This window comes from Suncus etruscus, chromosome 7 (genome assembly GCF_024139225.1).
Source record: "Suncus etruscus isolate mSunEtr1 chromosome 7, mSunEtr1.pri.cur, whole genome shotgun sequence".
Lineage (NCBI taxonomy): Eukaryota > Metazoa > Chordata > Mammalia > Eulipotyphla > Soricidae > Suncus > Suncus etruscus.
Genome location: NC_064854.1, coordinates 97,603,507 through 97,624,774, shown reverse-complemented (window position 1 = coordinate 97,624,774; position 21,268 = coordinate 97,603,507). Strand labels below are relative to the sequence as shown.

Genomic DNA, 21,268 nt, shown 5'->3' with positions numbered 1-21,268 from the left:
AGTCAAGTTTCAGTACTGATCGCACGGGTAGACTGAGGCCCAGGAGTGAGCAGAGATGAAGAGAACTGGAGTATCTGTCGGAATAGACTATGTGTTCCTGACCCAGGCAAGGGCCCTTTAGACACGGTAAGCCTCAGCAAGCCCTCTCAGGACTTGGGTGGCAGGGCCTGGGATGATCTCTCTGGAATGGGCTGATGGCACCAAGCCCAAGTCCCCTGTGCTGCCATCTGCTGCCATCTCTAAGACACCTTAGAGCAAATACCGCCGCAACATTCAAGGACCCGCTGAAATGCTGTTGGTGCACGGGAGGGTCTAGAAACCAAGCCAGGATATTACTGTCAGACAGCCAGGCTCTGGGATAGACCTGCCTGAATGAACAAGCCGGGGTGGGGTGGAGGGGTAGTCTGTGGAGAAGTCAAAGCTACTGAGCCACAATAAGGACAGGGAAAGCCAAGCCTGCTACCCCAAGAGCACCTCATTTGATCAGAATGGCGCAGGCTCGAGTCTCATCTTCCGCCAGATTCCTCAGATTCTTCTCTGACTCCTCAGAAGACCTGGGGGAGGAGCACCAATGAGGGTCCAGGGGCTTAGCCCCCCGCTCAGGGCTCCATACCCAGCTGACATAACAGGGTGTAGGAGGAGGCTGGGCAGCAGGGCAAAGCCTCCCACAGACCCGCCCGCTCTTGCCTCACCCAAGGAAATCATTCACATCTTCCACCGTGACATCCCCTGTCGTGTCCAGTGTGGTGTCGGCACTGGTGGCTGAGTCGACAGACATTGGTGAGAGGGTGGCCTCAGGTGGCACAGGGGTGTCTACAGGGAGACAGAGGTGGGGCCCCTGCTCAGACCTTTGGGTAGAGCCAGGGAGCCTGGGACCTGATATAATTTCAGCCTACAGTGGGACATGGAACCAACAGGAAACACGTTCCAACAACTCAAGGCTTCTGTATGGCTGCTGCCACCAGAGGTGAGACCCATATCTGCAGCGTGGAGGCCCTGCACCTCTGTTGTACATGCAGTTCCCCTCACCAGTTCCTCTGCTGTGAGCAGAATCGGGGTTTCTGTCACATGTCCGTGAGGCCAGGATGACACCAGGGGTCCCATTAGGCTGGCTCAACTTGGGAGACTCTTGAAACCTGCAGTTGCAGACAGGACCTGATGTGATTACAGGGCTGGCTTTGTCAACCTAACTTTTGTTCCACCGCTTCTTCCCATCCCACCCCCAAATTACTCTTATTTCTGGCAGATGGGGCTGAGAACCAGACCAGGTGAGGGACTGCTCTCACACTCACCTGGAACAGGCAGCATCGCAGCGCCAGCTAATGTCCAAAGTGCAGAGTGGCTCCGTGATATCCCTGGCACTTAGGGAGAAGCGTTCAAACTCTGAGGGGGATATCAGGTAAAAACCTGGCAAGGAAGGAGTGGAGATGCGGCTCCAGCCAGCCACTCAGCTGGCCTCAACCCATCTCCAGTTAGTGACCCCTCCATGTACACATGTACACATCCAGAATTCTGGTATGTCAGGTCCCTCACCCTGGCCATGGCGAGTGAAAACACAAGAAGCGATGCCACTGATGTCCTCCTTGCGGATACAGGAGTAGTGCACCTGGGGCCGCAGGCCGGGTACAGAGAACACATGCACATCACCCAAGTTTGTGAGGCAGGCCAGGCAGGTCTCAGCATAGTCCTCACAGGCCACACTGGTGAATGTGGCCAGGGCCACCTTGCGTACACGGCAGCCCTCATGGGCTGTCAGCTTGAACTTGGTCTTGGCACTCACTTTGGGTAATGTGAACACCTAGTAGAAAACAGATGACAGATGAGCAGAGCCCAGGCCACTTGTGCCTCTGGGCCCCTCCCTGCAGCTATTGATGGCAGTGCTGGTCCCACCCTGAGCACAGTCTATACTTGGGCCAATACCTTGGCCACATTGCCTGCTTGGCCCTGACACCTTCCCTTCCTTGAGTTGCTTCTCTTTAGCTCTAGCCTGCTTCTAGAAACTGCTCAGGGCTCCTCTCAATGGCCAAGGCTGTCACTCGCTGTGTCCTCTCATAGTAGTACTTCCTGACAAAGAGCCCCAGGAATTGATCAGGTCCTGGGGTTACTGCACAGGTGAGCAGCAGGGGCACCACAGGCAGGAGGTCCAAAGGGGCTAGCAGTGGGTCATGAGAAACTACATGGCAGCTCACCTTGAACTGCTCCTCAGAGGCGATGAGCACGGCGTGGCCACCCTGCATGTCAGGCGCCTGTGCCAGGTCCTGTGAGGCCTCGTAGGGCTCAGGCAGTGGGCGGCCACGCCCGTCCAGCACTGCAATGGCTACCACTGGAGCACGGTGCATCAGCTGCACTTCCTTGCCCAGCACAGCCTCCACTGCCCGCTCAGGCCGCTTCTCGCCGCCTGCAGCAGCTGTAGGCACCTCTAGTGCGTAGGCAAACACAGAGCCTGAGTTGGTGCCTGCCCACATGGTGGGTCCATGGTGGGTTGCTGCAAGGACACAGGCTGGTGAGGCTCATACCACTGAGGCCTAGGCTCAGTGGTTTGACCCTAGGGAACAACCTCCCCTAGTGGCCTCATGGGCCCCAGTTCTGTACTGCCAAAGACAAAACCTACATGCCAGATACCCATCAGGGCCCTGATCTCTTCTAATCCATACTGCTGCAGCCTCAGCCCCAGTTCAGTAATGATGACCACCACAAGACCTTGACTGACTGATGCCCACCCTCTAAGGCCTGTCATGAGTCCTCTTGCCAAACTCAGAATACTGTCCTCCTGCAAGTGCATTCAGGGGTGACCCCCACACCTGCCCTGCTTCAATTCCAGCCCCTCCGTGCACACCGAGCAGGGCAGAATTGGCCGTGAATGGCCAGGATACAGTCAGTTTGCCTTCCCTAGATGCTGAGTCTCTGAGCAAAGATCTTTAGTGGAGAGTTGCTGCCCACCCTGTACCTCAAGGACAGGGTGCCAATCCACCAAGGTAAGTGAGCAACTCAAAATGCAACAGAGATCCCAGTGTACCACGCCCCGCTACTGGAAAACAGGGATATGGCAAAGCAGACCTTTGCCGGAGGCTACCATGTCTGGTGAGAAAACCTCATGGACAAAACACTCTTGAAAAATAAATGACACGGGGACAGTAGGGGGGAGAGGCATTGTGGGATTCCTTTTCAACTTCTCAGACTTGGACTAGAAGACCCAGTGAAGAGCATGTGTAGTCCAGTTAACTCAATAATAAGGACACACAGTGTGAGACTGGGGAAAATGCTCAGTGCTGGAGCGTCTACTTTGCAAGCCTGGCACCCCATGACCCTTTAAGCACACCAGGTGCAGCCCAGCAACCACAAACAAAAGGCAAGTGTGAGGGCCATGAGTGACTGGGACAGGGGCTGCAGGGCTCTGAGGCACCTCCCTCCCTCACTACTGGGATTCCCAGGGCAAGTGTGTAGGGGTCAGGTCACACAGCAAGCACTCAGCACTGATTTCAAATCTCCTGTCCTATCCTGTTCCACCCCTCCCCACAGCCACCTGATTCCTAGATGGCCGACTGAGGTCCACTGCCCCAACCAAACCAGTCCTCACCATCTCGAAGAAATGTGTCAGCAAAGTAGAGACAACGCACAACCCCCGAGAGGGAGTCATCAGCCGAGCGGGGCTCGATGCGGCGTTGCACAGGCGTCATTTCCACATCATGAGGACAGGTCTGCTCTGCCAGCTGAGCATTGGCCTCCTGCAACTGGAGGGACATGGCACTCAACATCCTCCTCCCAACACACGCTCCACTGCATCCCCCTGTCACAGCTTGTCCTGCTCATCACAGGGACAAGAAGCTACTGAGACAGAGAAGGTAAAGAAAAACACACTAGACTCCAGGCCTGGCCCTGGTCCAGCTCCATTCCTTAGTACAGCCCGAGAGGCAGCTCTTGGTAGCCTGACCCCAGCGCACCTTGCTGTTGACATTAGCCGTCCGCTTCTTGCCCGAGACCCGGCTCTTGCGGATGCGCCGGAAAGACTGACGCAGTGACTTCTTGAGTGACTTCACCCGGGAGAGTGGTCCTTCCATGGCCAGTGAGTCGTTGGGGTGAAGGGTGCACCTGTGGGCAGGCAGGTGCTGGCTGTGTTATAGAGCTGTCTCCACAGTGGCACCACGAGATAGAAACACCACTAAGTGTCCCAGGGCAGGAAGCCCCGCCTTTCTGAGGAACCCAGGAGCAAGTGGCTCAGGACTTCACCAGCACAACTTATTGTGGCAACAAAGCTGCCCGAAATGACAGCCTTCTCTACCAGATCTATGAGGGGACTCTGGTGGTGCCATGATAGGCTGGGTCAGTCATGCATGCAGACCCCATCTCCCTACACTCCAGGCCATTCCCCTACACACCTGGCCAGTACAGGGCACTTGCGCTGGTAGTCGAAGAGGCCAAAGCCATGACTAGTGCCAAAGGCCACAAGGCTCCATTCCGCGTGGAGCGTGACAGCAGTGACAGCAGCTGGTGGCAGGCACTGAACCAACACATGGGGCTGGAAGCCGGCAGGCCAGGGCAGCTGTCCTGTGCGTGGGCTAAGCCGCTCATGGCCCTTCCACGTGAATCCCTCACGGTCCTGGAGAAGGTCCACGCTAGCAACACTCACCGCCTGCTCTGACGGCACGTCACTTAGCTCCAGTACCAGCACCTAGACCCAGAGCCAGGTGGGGGAGTCAGCACAGAAGAGGCCACAGGTACCGCACCTGAACCCTTAGCTATACTGCTTAGGTGGTCCCAAAGCTGTTTTCAGTTCATGACCTCAGCACCTACTGAACACTCCTGTACAAGGGCTCTCACTGAGCACCAAGTGGTAATTACGACCTACTGATCCAGGCTATCGACCACTGAGCACCTTCACACAGTAGAGAACCCACTAGTGACCCTGCCCTACCAAACCTGCCTATCAAAACCTGCCTTCCATGGTACTGATCTTAAGACTTAACGGTCCACAACAAAGACCCCAACTCACTGCCTGCTGAACTCACCCTAGTCAGTCCCACAGGGTCCCCATTCCCACTTCAGTGCTTTTGCGGTGCTAGTTCCTTAGCCACTCCCCACATCCATTTTGCCCCCTCCTCCAAAGCCCTGAAGCCTACCTGGCCAGCGGTGCCAGCCACTACCAGGTGGGCCGTGTATTTGCAGAGAGCCACCTTTTGCACGCCAAGCCGAGGGTCATCGCTGTAGGGGTCAAAGCAGCCCACCTAGAGGTGGGATGGAGTAATGACCCAGGGTAGAGCCAAAAGCAGGCTCTAGAGCTGGGGGAGGGGCCCACCTTGCGGAATGGCGGCCAGTCATCCTCAGCACCCTGGGCCAGACTGTCCGTGTGTTCACAGTCCATCTGGAAAAGGCCGGCTGTGCTTAGCTTGTAGAGTGGCCGCAGAGCCACACTGGAGGCATCCCAGAACCGCACTGTGCCATCTTCATGGCTGTAAGAAGGGCATTGTCAGGCCCACCTATGACCCTGAACACCCCTCCCTGTGCCCTCTCAGATAGCACTCACTCTACATCCACCTGCATATGCCACCCTATTATTGCAGACAGCAACCAAAACACACCCACTGCAAAGGACACACACATACCAAGTGACCCTCCCGTGCCAGGTCTTGTGGGATACATGCACCGGAGCCCTTCATGCAAGGTGGGAAAGTGTGGGAATGAGGGAAACAGGACACCATGGACAGAGGTATCTATGGCTCCTGGGATCATACAGACTGGAGAGTTTGCTTTTTGTTTGGGGACCATGTTCGGCAGTATTCAGGGCTATTTCTGTTCAGAAAGCATTCCTGGTGGTGCTCTGGGGATCATATATAGTGCCTGGGATTCCAACCAGGGTGGGCTGCGTGCAAGGCAAGTGCCTTACCCGTTCTATGATCTGTCCAGCCCCAGAACAGAGGATTTAGCTGGGGCATAAAGTGGTGATGTCAGCAGAACAACAGGAAGACAGGGAAGCCGAGCAGCAGGGCGGGGACATGAAGGGGAAGCAGCAGAGAAATGGGACTCAGCTTCGGACACAGCTGTTGGGCACAAACCATATGGTCCTGGGAAGTGGTGGGAGCTGGAGGCAGGCAGTGTGTGAAGAATGTGGGTTTGTGGGGCTGAGTAGGACACCTCGAGGAGCCTGACAGGAGTCAGGAGTTCTCCAGCAGGGGAGAAAGAGCATGTCAGAGGCCTGAGGGTCCCAGCACAGGCAGGTATCAGGGCAGGGCAGGAAGTCAGGGCCTGAGTCATCAGGCACGTCAGCGCCCGCCAGGCCCAGTCAGGCTCTCCAGCACCTGCCCTGGGCAGCTCAGTGTGGGCTGGCCCAGATTTTCCGGTCCCAAGGCAGGCAGGGTAGGTGGAGCCAGTTACAGGCTAAAAGACAGGGCAGGGCAGGACAAGGCCTGGGAGGCTTCACCACAATCCAGTCTGCAAGAGGGGACTACCTGGTCTTATCAGAGCCATGCCTAATCAGAGGGCATGTCTGGAATACACATATACATTCATGTATCTGTCACAATTGTGCCTGACCACCAGACAAGTACGTCTGCCTACCCAGTCAGTAACAGTCCTCGCTGCAATGGCTCCTGGGCCAGATTCCGGCCACCGGTGATTGGCCAGCTCTGGAAGAAAAAGGTTGTAATAGAAGTGTGAGGTCAGGACAAATGTCTTCTCCCTAGCCCCTATGCATGGCATCCTGAGCCCAACTGGTCACTGAGCCCACCAGGTCCCTAAATATACCTGCTCTCTTACCCCCTATATAAACTGAGACCTCCACCAGGAGCCAACCAACCACTTGAGCAAGATTCCCCCTACAGAACGTCTCAGAAACACACCAAGGCACTGGAGGCAGGATGGAGGTTCTGCTGCTCGCCTGCACTCACAATACGGGCCCACAGCTTGGCGGGTACGTTAGCAATATGGGCTGAGCAGGTGATTGCAGATGAGTGTAGAGGAGCCAAGTAGGGAGCAGGCACAGTTGGCCAGCCAGGGGTTTGCAGGTCTAATACCACCAGCTCTTCTTCAAGCAGAACAGCCAGAGCCTGAGGCTCATCGAATTCTGTGGGGCAGGGGAGAGGTTAAGTGTAGTCACAGGTGACACGGGGCATGGGTTGGGGAGAACAGGACACACACCATCCTCAGGACTCGTGCTATGCACCGTGAAGAAGTCGATGACACGGGAGGTGAAGTCCAGAGTCACCAGAGTCTCATCCCGGAGCACACTGACACAGTGGCGATCACCATAGCTGGCACGGGGCATACCACCACTGAAGATGATAAAGTGGCCCCTGCGTGAGGGAAAAGAGGTGACCTGAGCCGCAGAGTCCAGAAGAGACACTGCCCAACCCAGGGAATAGTATCTGGAGGCCCCTAGGTCACCTCGCCACCCCAACTCGACCACAGCTCTGCCACACCTACCCAGATGCACAGCTTCGCCACAGAATCTTGTTGATGGCCTTACAGGGAAAAGGACCTGGGGGGAGGGCAGGAGGCAGTGTCAGACTCCCTTGCAAAAGACACAAACAGAACCCCAGGTACATTTTTCACCACTTCTACCATTCCCACCATGCTCATCATTTCCCCTTACAGCTGCGGTTTCCCTGAGCTCAGGGACCCCAAATTGGGTCCACATCACCCCAACTTGGGCTCCTCCACCCTATGGAGCCTCATATTCTCAGATTTAATATGATGTTGCTGCCATCCACAAGTCCTTCTAGATGATCCCACCAGAGCCAGGCAACCCCAAGTACCCAGGCCACGGTTCATCCACCTCCCCCATGCTTGGAAAGTAGGGGTCCCCTCATCCCCCCCACTCCCACTCACCATAGGGCATGGTGGCTACAGTGGGCTGCATGACTGGAGAGCTGCTGTCAGCAGACCAGACAGCATAGCTGCCATCACTGTGAGAGCTGACTAGTGTGTCACCGCTGCGCTCCCAACACAGACTCTCCAGCTGCTGTGGCAGGAAGATGAGAATGAACATAGCAATTGCAGGCAGAGAGCCCCACCCCTCAGGCAACAGATTCACCCGCATACCTGGTTTCCCAGGAAGATGCGGTCTGCACATTGTGCAGCCTGGTTCCAGATGACCAGCAAGCCCCTACTGTAGCCGATGAGGATCTTATTGGGGTCCCGCAGGTGTCCTTGGAGCGATTCCACAGGGCCCAGTGCCTTCCCACACCGGTAGTCATCAGGCACACTGTAGATAGAGCTCAGGTGAGGCAGCAACATGTTGCTCATGAGCCAGCAAGAGACTGTGAGGCACAGAGTGGGTGCTAGGAAGTGAGTCTGCCTCTCACCTTCGTAGAACCTCCTCTGGGCTAAGCGTCCGCCCCTCCAACAACATCAGGGTGGGAATATCCAGGAAGCAGATGCTGCCACCCTCGGTGCCCAGTGCTGCCATGTTGCCAGCAGCCACCAGCAAGACCACTGTGACTCGGGCAAGACTAGCTAGGCCACTGCAGGAGACAAGGAGAAGTGGATGAGGAGGCCATTAACCTGCTAAGGGGAGTGTGGAGGGGGCTGGGTCAACTGGAAACTCATTCCAGCTCCTCTGCATTCACCGGGGCCTAATTATGAAGTGGGCTGGCATGCAGGGAAGGCGACAGTGGTGGCTACAGGCATCATAATTAGCATGCTCAATTATTCATCAGGATGTCAGCAGGGAGAAGAATAAAAATAGGTTCCCTGGGTTTCTGAAATGGGCTCCTGAACTCCTCTCACCCACCAGAAAGGGTGGTAGGAACCAGGCCAGTGTCTGAGCAGGGCAGGAGCCATAGGACACTCTCAGAAACCCTGCTGCTAACCTGTAGAGTTCTCTGACTTGGCACAAAGAACCTAGGCTGCCCCTGTCTACAGAGTCTGGAGTCTCCAAGGATCCATCCCTGGCTGGCAAGAGGGCTGGAGGAATGGTTCAAAGGGCTGTATATACATACTATGCATAGAGGAGACCCACGTTCGATTTCTAGCACCACATAGGGTCCCAGGAATAGTCTGGGTATAACGCCCAAACAAATAAAAAACCCACAAACACACAGAACTAACTCAGGCAGGAGCAGGGCAAACACCTTGCTGAGCCCAGATAGGCATCCTGTCTAGGATTCATGTCTCAGGTCGAGGGAACAAGAGGCCCTTCATACTTTTAACCAGGGTTCCAGGCCCATTTTCCTGTGCCTAGGGTAGACTCCAGGCCTCCACACCTGCCTTTCCATCTCCGCACATCGTCTTCCATCACCACACGTCCTAACCAAAGAGGCCAAGGGACCAGACACTCCTTATAGGAAGCATGATATGAGGTCCTGAACGAGGTATACTATATTATGAGGTATGCCAGCTCTCCTCTTGTGTCTCCTAGAGCCCCAGTTGTTGCCCCAACTGTTAAAAGCCTCAACAGTTCCTCCGTCCAAGTCCCAAAAGTTCACACAGCATATTTTAGTCAAGCAGTTGCAAATGTAGTTTCTGAGACCTAAGCCTAGCTCAGTGAATCACCATCCTGCACAATAGTTCCTGGGGTAGCTTCTGTCACCACCCATAGGCCCCAGATTCCCTGTGCCTGGTAGCTGGTCCTCTAGTACCTAGCTCCATCAAAGCCTGGACGGGTGGGTGGCTGGAAGCTGCACACTTGATCCAGGTGGGCGCAGCTGCTGTCGTGGACAATCTCCCAGAGGTGCAGACTGCTGTCATCCAGCAGTGTCAGGAGGCGGCCCTGGTATGTAGGAAGACATTAAGACTGGGCTGGCTTGAAGGACATGAGATTTAGAGGTGCCAGTTGCAGCAAGTAGAGGCTCACCTGGCCGGACAGGAAGTGCATCTGGGTGACAGTGGCTACATCTCGATGCACGCCGGAGAACTCCACACCAGGAGCACCATAGCTGAAGGCAGCAGGTCAAGGACAGAGACCAGCAGCACAGAGGAGACAGGACAGGCCCCAGCTTCCTCCTCGTGACATTCCAAAGTGCCCCAAACAAGTCTGTCCTTCAGGAGCTGAGGACCATGTAACTACATCCCTGGAAATGCTTCTACCCTTCAATATATGCCAGGCTCAAAGTACAGGCTTCCTTCAGTTCTTAAGTCAGAGTTGTATCCTACTAAGAAGTGGGCTAGCATCAACCTACTCCCACCCACCTTGTGGGGTAGATGCTGGCAGGTGAGAAGATAAGCATACCTGGCACATGGCCTTATATATGTGTGCCTGGGGCTGTGTACAGGTCAGGGAGGGCCAGGCCAGGCAGCGGGCAGCACCTGGATGCATAGGCTGCTTCTTCTCACAGCTCTAGGCTAAACTTCAGCAACAGAACACCCTCCTCCCAGCATCCAGGGCAAGTGGCCCTCATGGAGGGCAGAGAGGCTGGTCCTAGAGCAGCTATTCTACAGGTGAGCACAGTCTTTGGAATAGGGTGACAGCATCAAGAGGCCAGTCAGTGCCAGAGTTCCCAAGTCCCTGGCCTCATTGGACAGCAGACCAGCAAGGCCAGGCAAGAGGCCCCAGGAGGAAGGGCTGGGGAGGGGTCAGTAACGTTGCCCAGCGACAATGTCCGTTGCCTGGAGCTGGAGTTAAGATTCCCTGCAGGAGCTTTGGCTAATACAAGACAAGGGGACAAAAGAGGGGGCAGGAGCAGCTGGGCGGGAATCAGGTCACCAAGGAGACACAGCCAGCCTTGAGGGGGAGGGGTAACTCAAGGCCAGGGCTGTTTTCTCAGCCTCAGTTTCCCCAACCTTGGGTTCTGGGCTATTGGTGGTCTAGGGTAGTGGAATGGAAGAGCTCGGAGGCTGCCTCATGCTCAGTTTCTGCACCGGCAGAGCCAGTATGTAAGCAAGCCTAGGAGAGCCAGCAAGTGGCTGAAAGAAATGGAGCTAGCAGCACATAACACCCAGGTGAGCTGCAGGCCAGGAGGGGGATGGCCCCAGGGCTCAGTCCAACACCTGTCTTCCCACCCTCCACCCAAGCTTCAGGAGTCACAGCAGAGTAGGAGCAGAAGGGCTGCCTGCCCACTCACTGGAACAGAAAGCAGCTTCAGCCTTATACCATCCCTGCATGGTCAGTGTCCCCAATCCTGGGAGGGGTCTCCCACACCCCCTTTTATGCACTGACTCACTTCCCCCCAACCAAAACCCACTGGACTCAGAAGTGGAGTGGGCAACCATCACTGAGCAGCTGCTAGCAAGACTTTGCACCTCAGTTTCCCACTCCCCCCAAAACTCTCACAAGCAGTGGGGATGAGATTCTCCACAGCAGGCGAGAGGCATTCAGTTGCCTGCTTACCCCAACCCCACCCCCACTGCAGGCTGGCGGGGAAAATGCCCGCTTTGTGCGGCTCACATGGCCCATTGTGCAGACACCAGGAGCCAGGTGGGGGCTGTACTGCGCTTGCCACACTGAGCCTGGCACCAGCCCCCCACCAAACACACATATCTTTACAATGGCATGCCTGCTACCTAACGCCAGCCCACCTGGCTTCCTTACCTAGGATGAAGGAGGGATGCTTATTGTAATGTAGTAAGAAACAGCAACATTTTCTCTCTCTCTCTCTCTCTCTCTCTCTCTCTCTCTCTCTCTCTCTCTCTCTCTCTCTCTCTCTCTCTCTCTCTCTCTCTCTCTCTCTCTCTCTCTCTCTCTCCCCCCCCCCATCCCTCTCTCTCCGCCTCCTCAACTCCCTCCCCCTCCCTTACCCACCATCATCTAATCTCAGATACAGACACATACACCCCTTACCCACCACTATCACCTCATCTCAGCCAGAGGGTATCCCCAGAAAAAGGCTGTACAGACTTCTGGCACCTACCAAGGCTCCAAGCACAGGCCCAGTTACAGGAACATGGTACAGAGAGGGCATGTGGCTCTGACAGGCCCTGAAGGATACATCTTGACAGCCCCAGACTTTGTGCCAATTGCCATGATTCGAAGTTCAGGGTCAAATGCCAAGGCACTGGGCTGGTTGGGGAAGCCATGCTCCACGGTCTGCAGGAAAGGGAAAGGCATTCAGTGAGCACAGTTGCTCTCGCCCACACCAAGGACCATGCCAAAGCATCAGGCTCTGCCACTGCTGATAATGCCTCCAGCTGGTACAGAAGGAGCTGAGTCCCGGGGCTCCGGCACAGATAGCTTCCCCTCACAATCTCTCCTTCACAACACCCATGTCTACCTCACTGTGTGCTGTACCTTGGGGACAAACAGGAAAAACAAGGCTCAATGGGTAGGCCCTCCCCCAGCTGCATGAGGCTCCACTCCAGAAGCACACACCTGGGAGACAACGTGGAGTCTATGTGAGGTCAGTGGCACTCCCAAACAAAGACCCACACAGTGGTCAAAGTTGGACACCCAGATCAACAAGACAGAGACACTGAGGCCCCAAAAGCAAGTTTCTGTCCATTCCTTGAAGTTCTCACCCATCTCCCAGGTTCTAGTATCTCCAACTGGCAGCACAATTCCACCATGTCTCAGTAGGGGCAGATGTGAAGAGGGTTTGTATACACTGGAATGTTAACGAAATGACCGATTCCCACTGGATCCCTGTCCTAATTGGGTCTGTCCCAGCACAGATAGTCTGTCCACCCAGAATACATTTGCTTCAGCCTGTTTCCTGCTCTTCATTGTTTGCCCACCAAACCAGGGAGTTCCTATTCATTCTCCAAACCTGGAAGGGGGGCAGTCCCTCCTAAAGACCCTCAATATGATTCATGAGTGAGTCCTGAACAAGCCTCAGCAAGACACTCTGTAAGAGTTTGCCACATCAACCTCTCTACTACCTTAGTCCACTCTGGCAAGGAATTTTCAGGACAACTGGTTTCCAGGCTCTGTGGGCAGAGCAACTGATATATCTGGCCAGAGAAGAGGAAGCTACCCATTCTCAATAGCATGGCAATACCCATGCTGAACTTGACCATGTCAAGTCAGTTCCCACCTCTGCTCAGGATGTTCCTGAAGTTACCAGATAACTCAGCTTGAAAGACAAGTACTCACTATCTGCCCCACTGTCCTCCTTCCACTCTTCACTCGGTCCACTGGCCTCAGCTTTCCTCTAACGGACTAAGCAGACTCCGACTGTAGTCCTCTGTCTCCATTGTTTCTCTTGCTGTAAGCTTCAGCAGCACTTCCCATTTGGGCTCCTTTCTCACAGGCTCCCAGAAACCCTGGCTATAGTAGTCTCCACACTCCATGACCTCACCCTACTTTAACACCATCTAAACTACAGTATATCCTGTTCTCTTGTTTTGGCTTCACTAACTCTCCTGAGTGAAGAGGCACTTATCCTTTTAGGCCACTACGGACTCCCACCTGCCCCAACACCTAGAAAGCACCTTCCACACAACAGGTACTTAGTTTGTGCTCACCTGACACAGAACAGGTATGCCACAGGCAATCTGAAGACGGGGTAAGGACCCAATAGTAATTCTAAAACTAATGATCTAGGCCAGTGTTGGCTAACCTTTTTAAGCCCGAGTGCCCAAACTGCCACACAATGCCCGGTCCTCCCAATGGCCAGTCCGGCCCTGTTGCCAGGTGAGCTGCAAAGCAGACACTGGCCCCTCCCGCCGCATATCTTCATTGCGGACCCCTTCCTGCGTGCCAGCTGCAAGACCTTCGCGTGCCACCGCTGGCACGTGTGCCATAGGTTCGCCATTGAGGACCTAGGCTCTCCAGATGTGCATGGGATCAAATGGGGAAGGGCACATTGGTGGAGGGTAGTAGACACTGGCAAAGTGATTGGTACTGAAATGTTGATTGCCTGAAACCCAATCATAATTTTATAATTTCACAGTGACTAAATTAACCTCTCCTCCCAAAAAACCCCAAGAAGACAGAAGCATAGCACAGCCTATAGGGCATTCGCTTTGGCAGGCAGCCAGCCTGGGTTCAATACCCGGCATTTCATATGGTCCCAGAAATGATCCCTGAGCACCGCTGGGTATGGCTCAAAAGCCAAAAACAAACAAACCCCAAACTAAAAACATCAAACCTCTCCTGATCCTTCCCCCTACTTTGGAATCTAGAGGGCCTATTCTTTGGGCTTATTTTGGGAGGACACACCTGTGGTGTGCAGGAAACTAGGGGTGCTGGAGATGAAACCCAGACTCCTATATGTAGAGTATATGCTGCAGGCCACAATACTTTTCACTGATAACCAGCTCTACTTCTAGTGACCAAGCCTCTTACTCAAGGTACCACTATCATAGTTGCCTACTTAAAGTGGGGTGTCATTCCTCAGCAGGAGTCCTGTTAGCCCATCTATCTCTAGAGAGTGTGTGTGTGTCACACCCCAACTCAGCAGCTGAGGAAGTGACACATTAGCATAGTGCCTACCCTGCTGTCATTCCCCTCCCATGTGTAGACACATGGCCAACTCAGGTTCAATCCCTGGGAACCAATAGGAGCCCCGCCAGGAGTGATTCCTGAATGCAGAGCCAATTCCTGATCACTGCTGGGTGTGGCCCCAAAACCAAACCAAACTAAACATTTTTCTCTCACTCCCAGGGGGCAGGTCTAATAGTCCAACAGAAAAAGTGGGCTCTCTGAGAAGCACAAGCAGTCCCCATCCAGGCCCCTTAGGCCCCTGCCAAGTATATGGCTCCTGAATGTGAAAGTGCAAGCAGCCACTATGGTCACCTGAGAAACATCACCTGCCCCAAGAGACAGTCTGGTGTTTTTGCCATACCAGGTCCAGCTGTGCCAGAACTTTTAACAGACAAGAGTCTGCTCTAAGGAACCGTAGCAGACTCTCCAAAAATCCTTGCCTCTCAAAGCCACAAAGTTGAGATTCAAGGATGAAGGTCTGTGGACTTATCCCTTTAGGCCACTATGGTCCTGGCCAAGCATGTGCCTTCCTAGAGGCTCTGGGGACAGTCCTCAAGCACCAAAGCCAAGTTGCCCGGCTCACTGTAACTTTGGGCCAGTTGCACACCTCTCTGAACCTTCCTTTTTCCACTCATTTAATGGGGGCAAACTCTAATCCTGAAGGTTGGCGAGGGCTGGGCGGTTGGGCTTTTGTAAAACGAAGGCAGACAACAGCTTGGAGGCATTCGAAATGGGGCACTCTCCCGCTAGCATGCATTCCCATCACTGGGGGGGACTGAGCGCATCGCATCCCTTCTTCCTCGCCCCTTCTCCCTACCTACCCTGGCCAGAACAGTCAAGGAAGGAAGCTCTCCAGCGCACCCTGCCCACCCGGCCTCCGTCGCAAGCAGGGTCACCGACCAGGGAGGGCGCATGAGCCCCGTTCCGAGCCGGGGAGACTGAGGTCCCGCGAGTGGCCGGCGGGGAGTGCAGGGTCGGGCCCCGCGCCAGGAGGGGAGGCGGAGGGGAGGGCAGGGCAGGGGAGGGGAGGCGAGGCGAGGAAGTTCGCCGGCCCCACCCCCAACATCTGCCTCCACTCCTCACCTCTGGGGCCGGCCCGGGTGCGAAAGCCGAACAAAGCCGGCACTGGGCTGCCCAGGGCCGGGCCGGGGCTCGGGGAGAGGGAGAGAGGCGCGCCCCGGCCTGCAGGGCGAGTGAGTCAAGAGTTCCCGGCAAGGGACCGCGGCAGGGGCAGCGGCAGCGGCAGCGGAGGGAGAGGCGGAGCAGGCGGCGCAGGCGGGGGACACAGGCTCGGCCCGGGCTCGGCCGGGCTCAGCGAAGCAGAGCGCCGCGGGGAGGGCCGGGCCGGAGCCGGAGCCGGAGCCAGCCCCAGAGCCGCGGAGTCGCAGGGAGCGCCCGGGACCCACCCAGGGCCCGACGTGGCTCGGCTCCTCGGCCCCGGCCCGCCCCTCGCGCCCGCACCTTGTGGAAGGCGAAGAGTTCTTGCTTGAGCTTCTCGCGCTGCGGGTCGGCACCCTGCCGCCGGAACCGAAACTTCATCATCTTGCGCCGGACCGCCGCCGCCCGCAGGATGGGATGGGACGAGACGGGATGGGATGGGATGCGCCGCGCCGCGCCGCGCCGCCCCGCGGGTCCTGAGGCGCGGGCGGGGCGCCAGCATGCCCCGGCGCGGGCGGGAGGGGCGGGGCCCGCGGGAGGCGGGGAGAGCGCGCGACTGACGCGCGCCGCGACCAATGGGCGGGCCCGCGCCCCGTTGCCCCGCCCCTGCCAGCCGTCCGACGGGGGAAACCGGGCCCCCGGGTTCGGCCGGGCTCGCCAAAGGACGCCGCCGAGCATGCGCCTGCGCGCGAGGCCTGCCGGGACTTGTGGTCCGCGAGGGAGGGCTCCGGCTAGCTAGGAGCCTGCCTGGGGACCAACTGAGGAGCGGAGCCGGCCAGTCCTTTCCAACTTGGACCAAGAGGTTTCTTATGCCCAGCCGCTAAGCGACGTGCATTTTTTTTTCCAGGTAATGAGGTAGCGCCGTCTCGAAAACCAAAGGCCCATTTGGCTTCACGTTTCCCCATCTAAAATATGCCACTGACCTGGTTGGTGAGTGGCAACTTGCGTTGGACCAGCTTCTGGAGACTATTTAGAGTGGACCCTTAGCCAGAGATGTCGCCTACCTCCATGCTTTTACTCGAGACGTGTTGATCAGAACTTCTACACATCCTTCAGGGCCTGGTGGCTCTCTTGTCTGTCACACACACACACACACACACACACACACACACACACACACACACACACACACACACACACACACACTCCCCTCCTCCTGACAGAATGGGCCTTCCAGAAGTGTGACAAGTCCTGGGATTTGCATTGGGTTATGAGTTTTTTCGTCCTTCGGGGAAGGGCTTTCCCTGCATCGAGCAATCTATAAACAAAACTGTGCCTGGCCTCCAAGCTTGAAAAGAATATCAGCTACTGCTATACACTCCTCCCTTTCTCCTATGCGTAATGGCCTTGAAACTAAACGAAACCTTTCCTTCCAGAAAGACAGGCAGCCCTGAGCACAGGGCAGGTCTGAGCTCCCACAAGTTTACACTGGGGCCAGATAGGAAGAGAGGAATGTGGGTGGGGGAGCAGGAGGTGAGAGGAGGGAAGATGGTAACAAAAGCAAAGCTTCAGGATGCAGGCACTATTCAAATCAGGTTTCAACTTAATGTTCTCAATAGTTCTATGAAGATAAACTACTACAGCATAATATATCTAGGGGCAGGAGAATACAGTGAGTGGGATGCTTGCCTTACACACACACACCCAACCCAGGTTTAATCCCTTCTGGCACCTATATGGTCCCCTGAACCTTCCAAGGAATGATCCTGGGCACTTCTGGATGTGGCCTCAAAACAACAAAACAATATTTAGTTTTATAGGACCAGAGCTATAGTACAGCGAGTAGGGTGCTTGCCTTCCACATGGCTGACCTCGGTAGGATCTCCAGAATTCTGTAAGGTCCCCAGGCTCTCTGTGAACAGAGAGCCAGGAATAACCCTAACCTCTAAGCATTACCAGGAGTGGAATCAAAATCAAAAAGTTTTTCAGATGAAGACAGATGGACAAAGGCCAGGGTTCCTTTCGTTTTACTTGAGCCGTGGGCAGAGTTCACATCCAATATTGGCAGCTAAAGCAGCTCTGTAAGGGCTGGAATGATAGCGCAGTGGGTAGGTGCAGGCGGCAGACCAGGTTCAATCCTCAGAATCCAGTTTGGTCCTCTCTCCCAGATCCCCAGCCTTCAATGAGTGCTTTCTGAGCAGAGCCAGGAGTAACCAGAGTGCTTGATGGGTGTGGCCCCCAAAAAACCCAAAATTTTTAAGTAAATAAAGCAACTCTGCAGTCAAGGTTCTGAAAAGGTCTAAGCCCCAGTTACATTCCATAAAACGAAGCCTTAGGAAGAAAAGTATTAGGAAGTTTTTATTCACATACCAGCTTCTCCATTGTTTTTGTTTGTTTTTGTGTCACACCTGGCGGCGCTCAGGCGTTACTCCTGGCTCTGTGCTCAGAAATTGCTCCTGGCAGGCAAAGGGAACCATATGAGATGCCGGGATTCGAACCACCGTTCGTCCTGGATCAGCTATGCGCAAGGCAAACATCCTACCGCTGTGCTATATCTCCGCCCCTCCTCCATTCTTTTTTGAATCATCTCTGGCTCCTTAAATTGTTTTGCATTATTGGTGCTTAGGGATCACTCCTGGTGTTACTTGGGGAACCATGAAGTGCTCCTACATGCAAAACATATGCCCTTTGAGCATAGACCTTGAGTCCTTTTGGTGTTTGTTTTGGGACAACTTGCTATGCTCAGGGGTTACTCCTGACTGCATTCAGGAATTATTCCTGATAGTACTAGAGGATCATATAGGATGCCAAGGGGAAAACCCAGGTTGGCCACATGCAAGGCAAATGACCTACCAGCTGTACTATTGCTCTAACACTTAGCCCCCTAATGTTTTAAAAAGGTGATCCCGTTCATTTTTTGTTTGTTTTATTTTGGTTTTGGGCCACACCTGTTTGACGCTCAGGGGTTACTCCTGCTATGCGCTCAGAAATCGCCCCTGGCTTGGGGGGACCATATGGGACGCGAGGGGATCGAACCACGGTCCGTCCTACGCTAGGGCTTGCAAGGCAGACACCTTACCTCTAGCGCCACCTTCACGGCCCTGATCCCGTTCATTTTAAATAAAAATTTTTCCCCATTTCCCTTTATTTCTGTTGTGATGAGAGGGTTATGCACATACCTCGCTATGGTGCTTACATCTTTTTTTCCTTCCAGTTATGGTCCATACCCAGCAGTGCTGAGGCTAGACCTTGCTCTTGTTCTCATTCTGGAGTGATTCCCAGTGGTGCTGGAGACTATATGTGGGGATTAAATCAGGATTGGCTGTATACAAGGCGAACACTTTAATCCTGTACTCTTTCTAGTCCTGCTTACACATTTTTTAGCTGTTGTGCTTGCTAGGGCTCACACCCCTTTTCTGGTTGTTAGATACTCCTAGCTGTGGTGCATCCAGAAATGTTGCAATGTCAAGTATAATAGATAGCTGACTGGATTACAGCTCAGCATGTGGCAGACACTGGAGATTTGAACCCATGATCATGTTAGCAAGGCAAGTGCTCCAAGCCTCTGTACAATTCCTCTGGATCCCACACTCACCCATTTAGAAGCTATGCAGCATAAAACAAGTTAAGTTCTCAGTGCCTCTTTCATAATCTTTAAAAATGTGGTTGCTAGTACTTACCTCAAAGGGTTTTTGTGAAGATTAAATGAATCAGAACTTGTAAAGACATCAGAAGGTGCCAGGTACACAGGTGAAGCTATATGCTTGCTGTTATTATAGTTCTTGATAATTGCTATCTGAGCCCGTCTGTATCACCCTGGGCAAGTCCCTGCCCTTCCTCAAGTCTCCATTTTTCTGTCTCTGAAACAGGACTAGTCATCCGGCAGTAAATAGCCAAGCCACCCTCCTCTCCATACTCACAAGAGCAAAGGGGGAGGGGGCAACGCTAAACATATGGTGTTCTCTTGAGAGTCCTGACGAGGCATCTAACCCACAGCAAGTGTCCTGGAGTGTTAGGTGATGATACAATGCTAGCTAGGCTGTAATGGGCTGAAGAGCTAATGGGCAGAAAAGGATGTGATAGACCAGGGGTCTCAAACTCAATTTACCTGGGGGCCGCAGGAGGTAACGTTGGGGTGATTCTTGGTTGCAAAGTCAGTAGTAAGCCTTGAACATTGGGGGGTGTGACCCAAACTAAAACAAAAAAGATTCCTCTAGGGCAGGGCCACAAAATGTTGTACGGAGGGCCACGAGTGAGACCCCTGAGATAGACACAGGGGGTCTTGTAACTCCCACAAGTACTTGTTAACAATGGGTCCTTCCAAAGTGAGTGCTTAAAAATTGAAGACCCAGGAGTTGAGTTTGTTTTGTTATGTATTTTTGGTCTCATCCTGAGGTCCCATCCTAGCATGCAAAGGAAGCTCCTTAAAAAACTAAACCCTGTAAGAGATCTTTGACCCCAGCATCGAAATTTTAGTTTTTTGCTTTTGTTTTGCTTTTGGAGCACACCCTGCAGTACTCAGGGCTTTCAGGATTCAATGGGATTCCAGGGATCAAACTGGGTTGGCTGTGTGACAAGACAAATGCCCCACTCACTGGGATATTAATCTGGCCCAAAACCTGGAATTTTAAACCAACCCCCTTCCCAGTTATGAGCCCTTAAATGAAGGGAATATTATAGGTACACTGACATTCACAAGACACAGACATAGGAAGACTGGCCTAACCTATCCACACAGCCAGGCAATTTAGAAATGGCACCAGTGAGAACAGGTACCATTTTCCAAGTTGGGAGGTTGTGGGCAATTATGATTGTTTGTCTCTCCTCTCCTCCCTCTCCCCTCATTGAGGCAGTCCAGGTCTGTGATTGCCACAGTAGCCCAAGGCAATAGGGCCAAGCAGTTTGTTCACTTGCAAGGAAACATGGGAATGGTGTGAATACAGATTCTTTTTACTATTGTGGGGCCCTGGGTTCTGAATGAGCACCATTTTGTAAAGGACCACACATTGTTTTCTCTTTCTTAAGCCTAAATTTCCATTAACACCACCCCAAGATACCAGGTAGCCTATCTGGAAAGAATGTGAGGGAGCTGTAGGAAGGCACCCTAGACAGCAACCAATCATTTTAAAGATTATCAGAAGCTTGGGCCCGGAGAGATAGCACAGTGGTGTTTGCTTTGTGTTTGCCTTGCAAGCAGCCGATCCAGGACCAAAGGTGCTTGGTTCGAATCCCGGTGTCCCATATGGTCCCCCGTGCCTGCCAGGAGCTATTTCTGAGCAGACAGCCAGGAGTTACCCCTGAGCACCGCCGGGTGTGGCCCAAAAACCAAATTAAAAAAAAAAAAAAAAAAAAAAAGATTATCAGAAGCTAGAACCTCATCCCCTCCCTATATAACTGGCCTGTGACCTTCATGGAGGTTCATTTCCTGCTAGAGATGACCCTGGCTAGTTTGGAGTCGGTGGTGGACGGATTCAAGTTTTGTTTTATTTTACTCCAATTGTGTGGTTCATCCTTTGACTCTGAACCCTAAAATTATCAGGCACCCCAACTGTTTGGGGAGTTGGGGAGACAAGAGGCTGAACTTGTGAGAAAACTGATTATTCCTTCAGCCTGTCAGTCTGGCTGGGGTGTTTTGTTGGTGGTGATGGTAATGGGTTGTCTCTCTCCTTCCTCCTTCTTTCTTATCAGCTATCTCAGTACTCTAGCCCAGTTCTGGCCACAGGACCTAGGTTTGACTTTAGATCCCAAGAATCCCCCTATAAACTGAGGGACAGCAGATAAGCTAGGAAAGGGTGGGCTTAAAATTCATCTTAGACTTCAGTTCCTATAGTGAAAATGTGGTCAAGATTATATGAGATGATTCTCAACAACAATTGAGCA

The 21,268-nt window shown here is 53.9% G+C and overlaps 1 protein-coding gene across 2 annotated transcripts; it reads right to left on the bottom strand.

The window, feature by feature from the left end:
• Positions 1-445: 445 nt before the first annotated feature.
• On the bottom strand, positions 446-15,925 carry LLGL1 (LLGL scribble cell polarity complex component 1). 2 transcript variants are annotated; one of them, XM_049776820.1, is made up of 22 exons: positions 15,752-15,925; positions 11,859-11,956; positions 9,788-9,869; positions 9,573-9,703; positions 8,298-8,456; positions 8,035-8,197; positions 7,822-7,954; positions 7,417-7,471; positions 7,132-7,286; positions 6,834-7,057; positions 6,553-6,620; positions 5,294-5,447; positions 5,118-5,222; positions 4,377-4,669; positions 3,942-4,089; positions 3,578-3,731; positions 2,190-2,485; positions 1,534-1,798; positions 1,293-1,407; positions 1,030-1,136; positions 693-813; positions 446-554 (listed from the first exon to the last, which is right to left on the bottom strand). In XM_049776820.1, exons 1-22 carry the CDS (start codon positions 15,830-15,832, stop codon positions 476-478), a joined length of 3,186 nt encoding a protein of 1,061 aa, XP_049632777.1. In that variant the 5' UTR covers positions 15,833-15,925; the 3' UTR covers positions 446-475. The 2 variants fall into 2 exon arrangements, with proteins under 2 accessions (XP_049632777.1, XP_049632778.1); XM_049776821.1 differs by lacking the exon at positions 15,752-15,925 and adding an exon at positions 15,697-15,717.
• Positions 15,926-21,268: the final 5,343 nt, after the last annotated feature.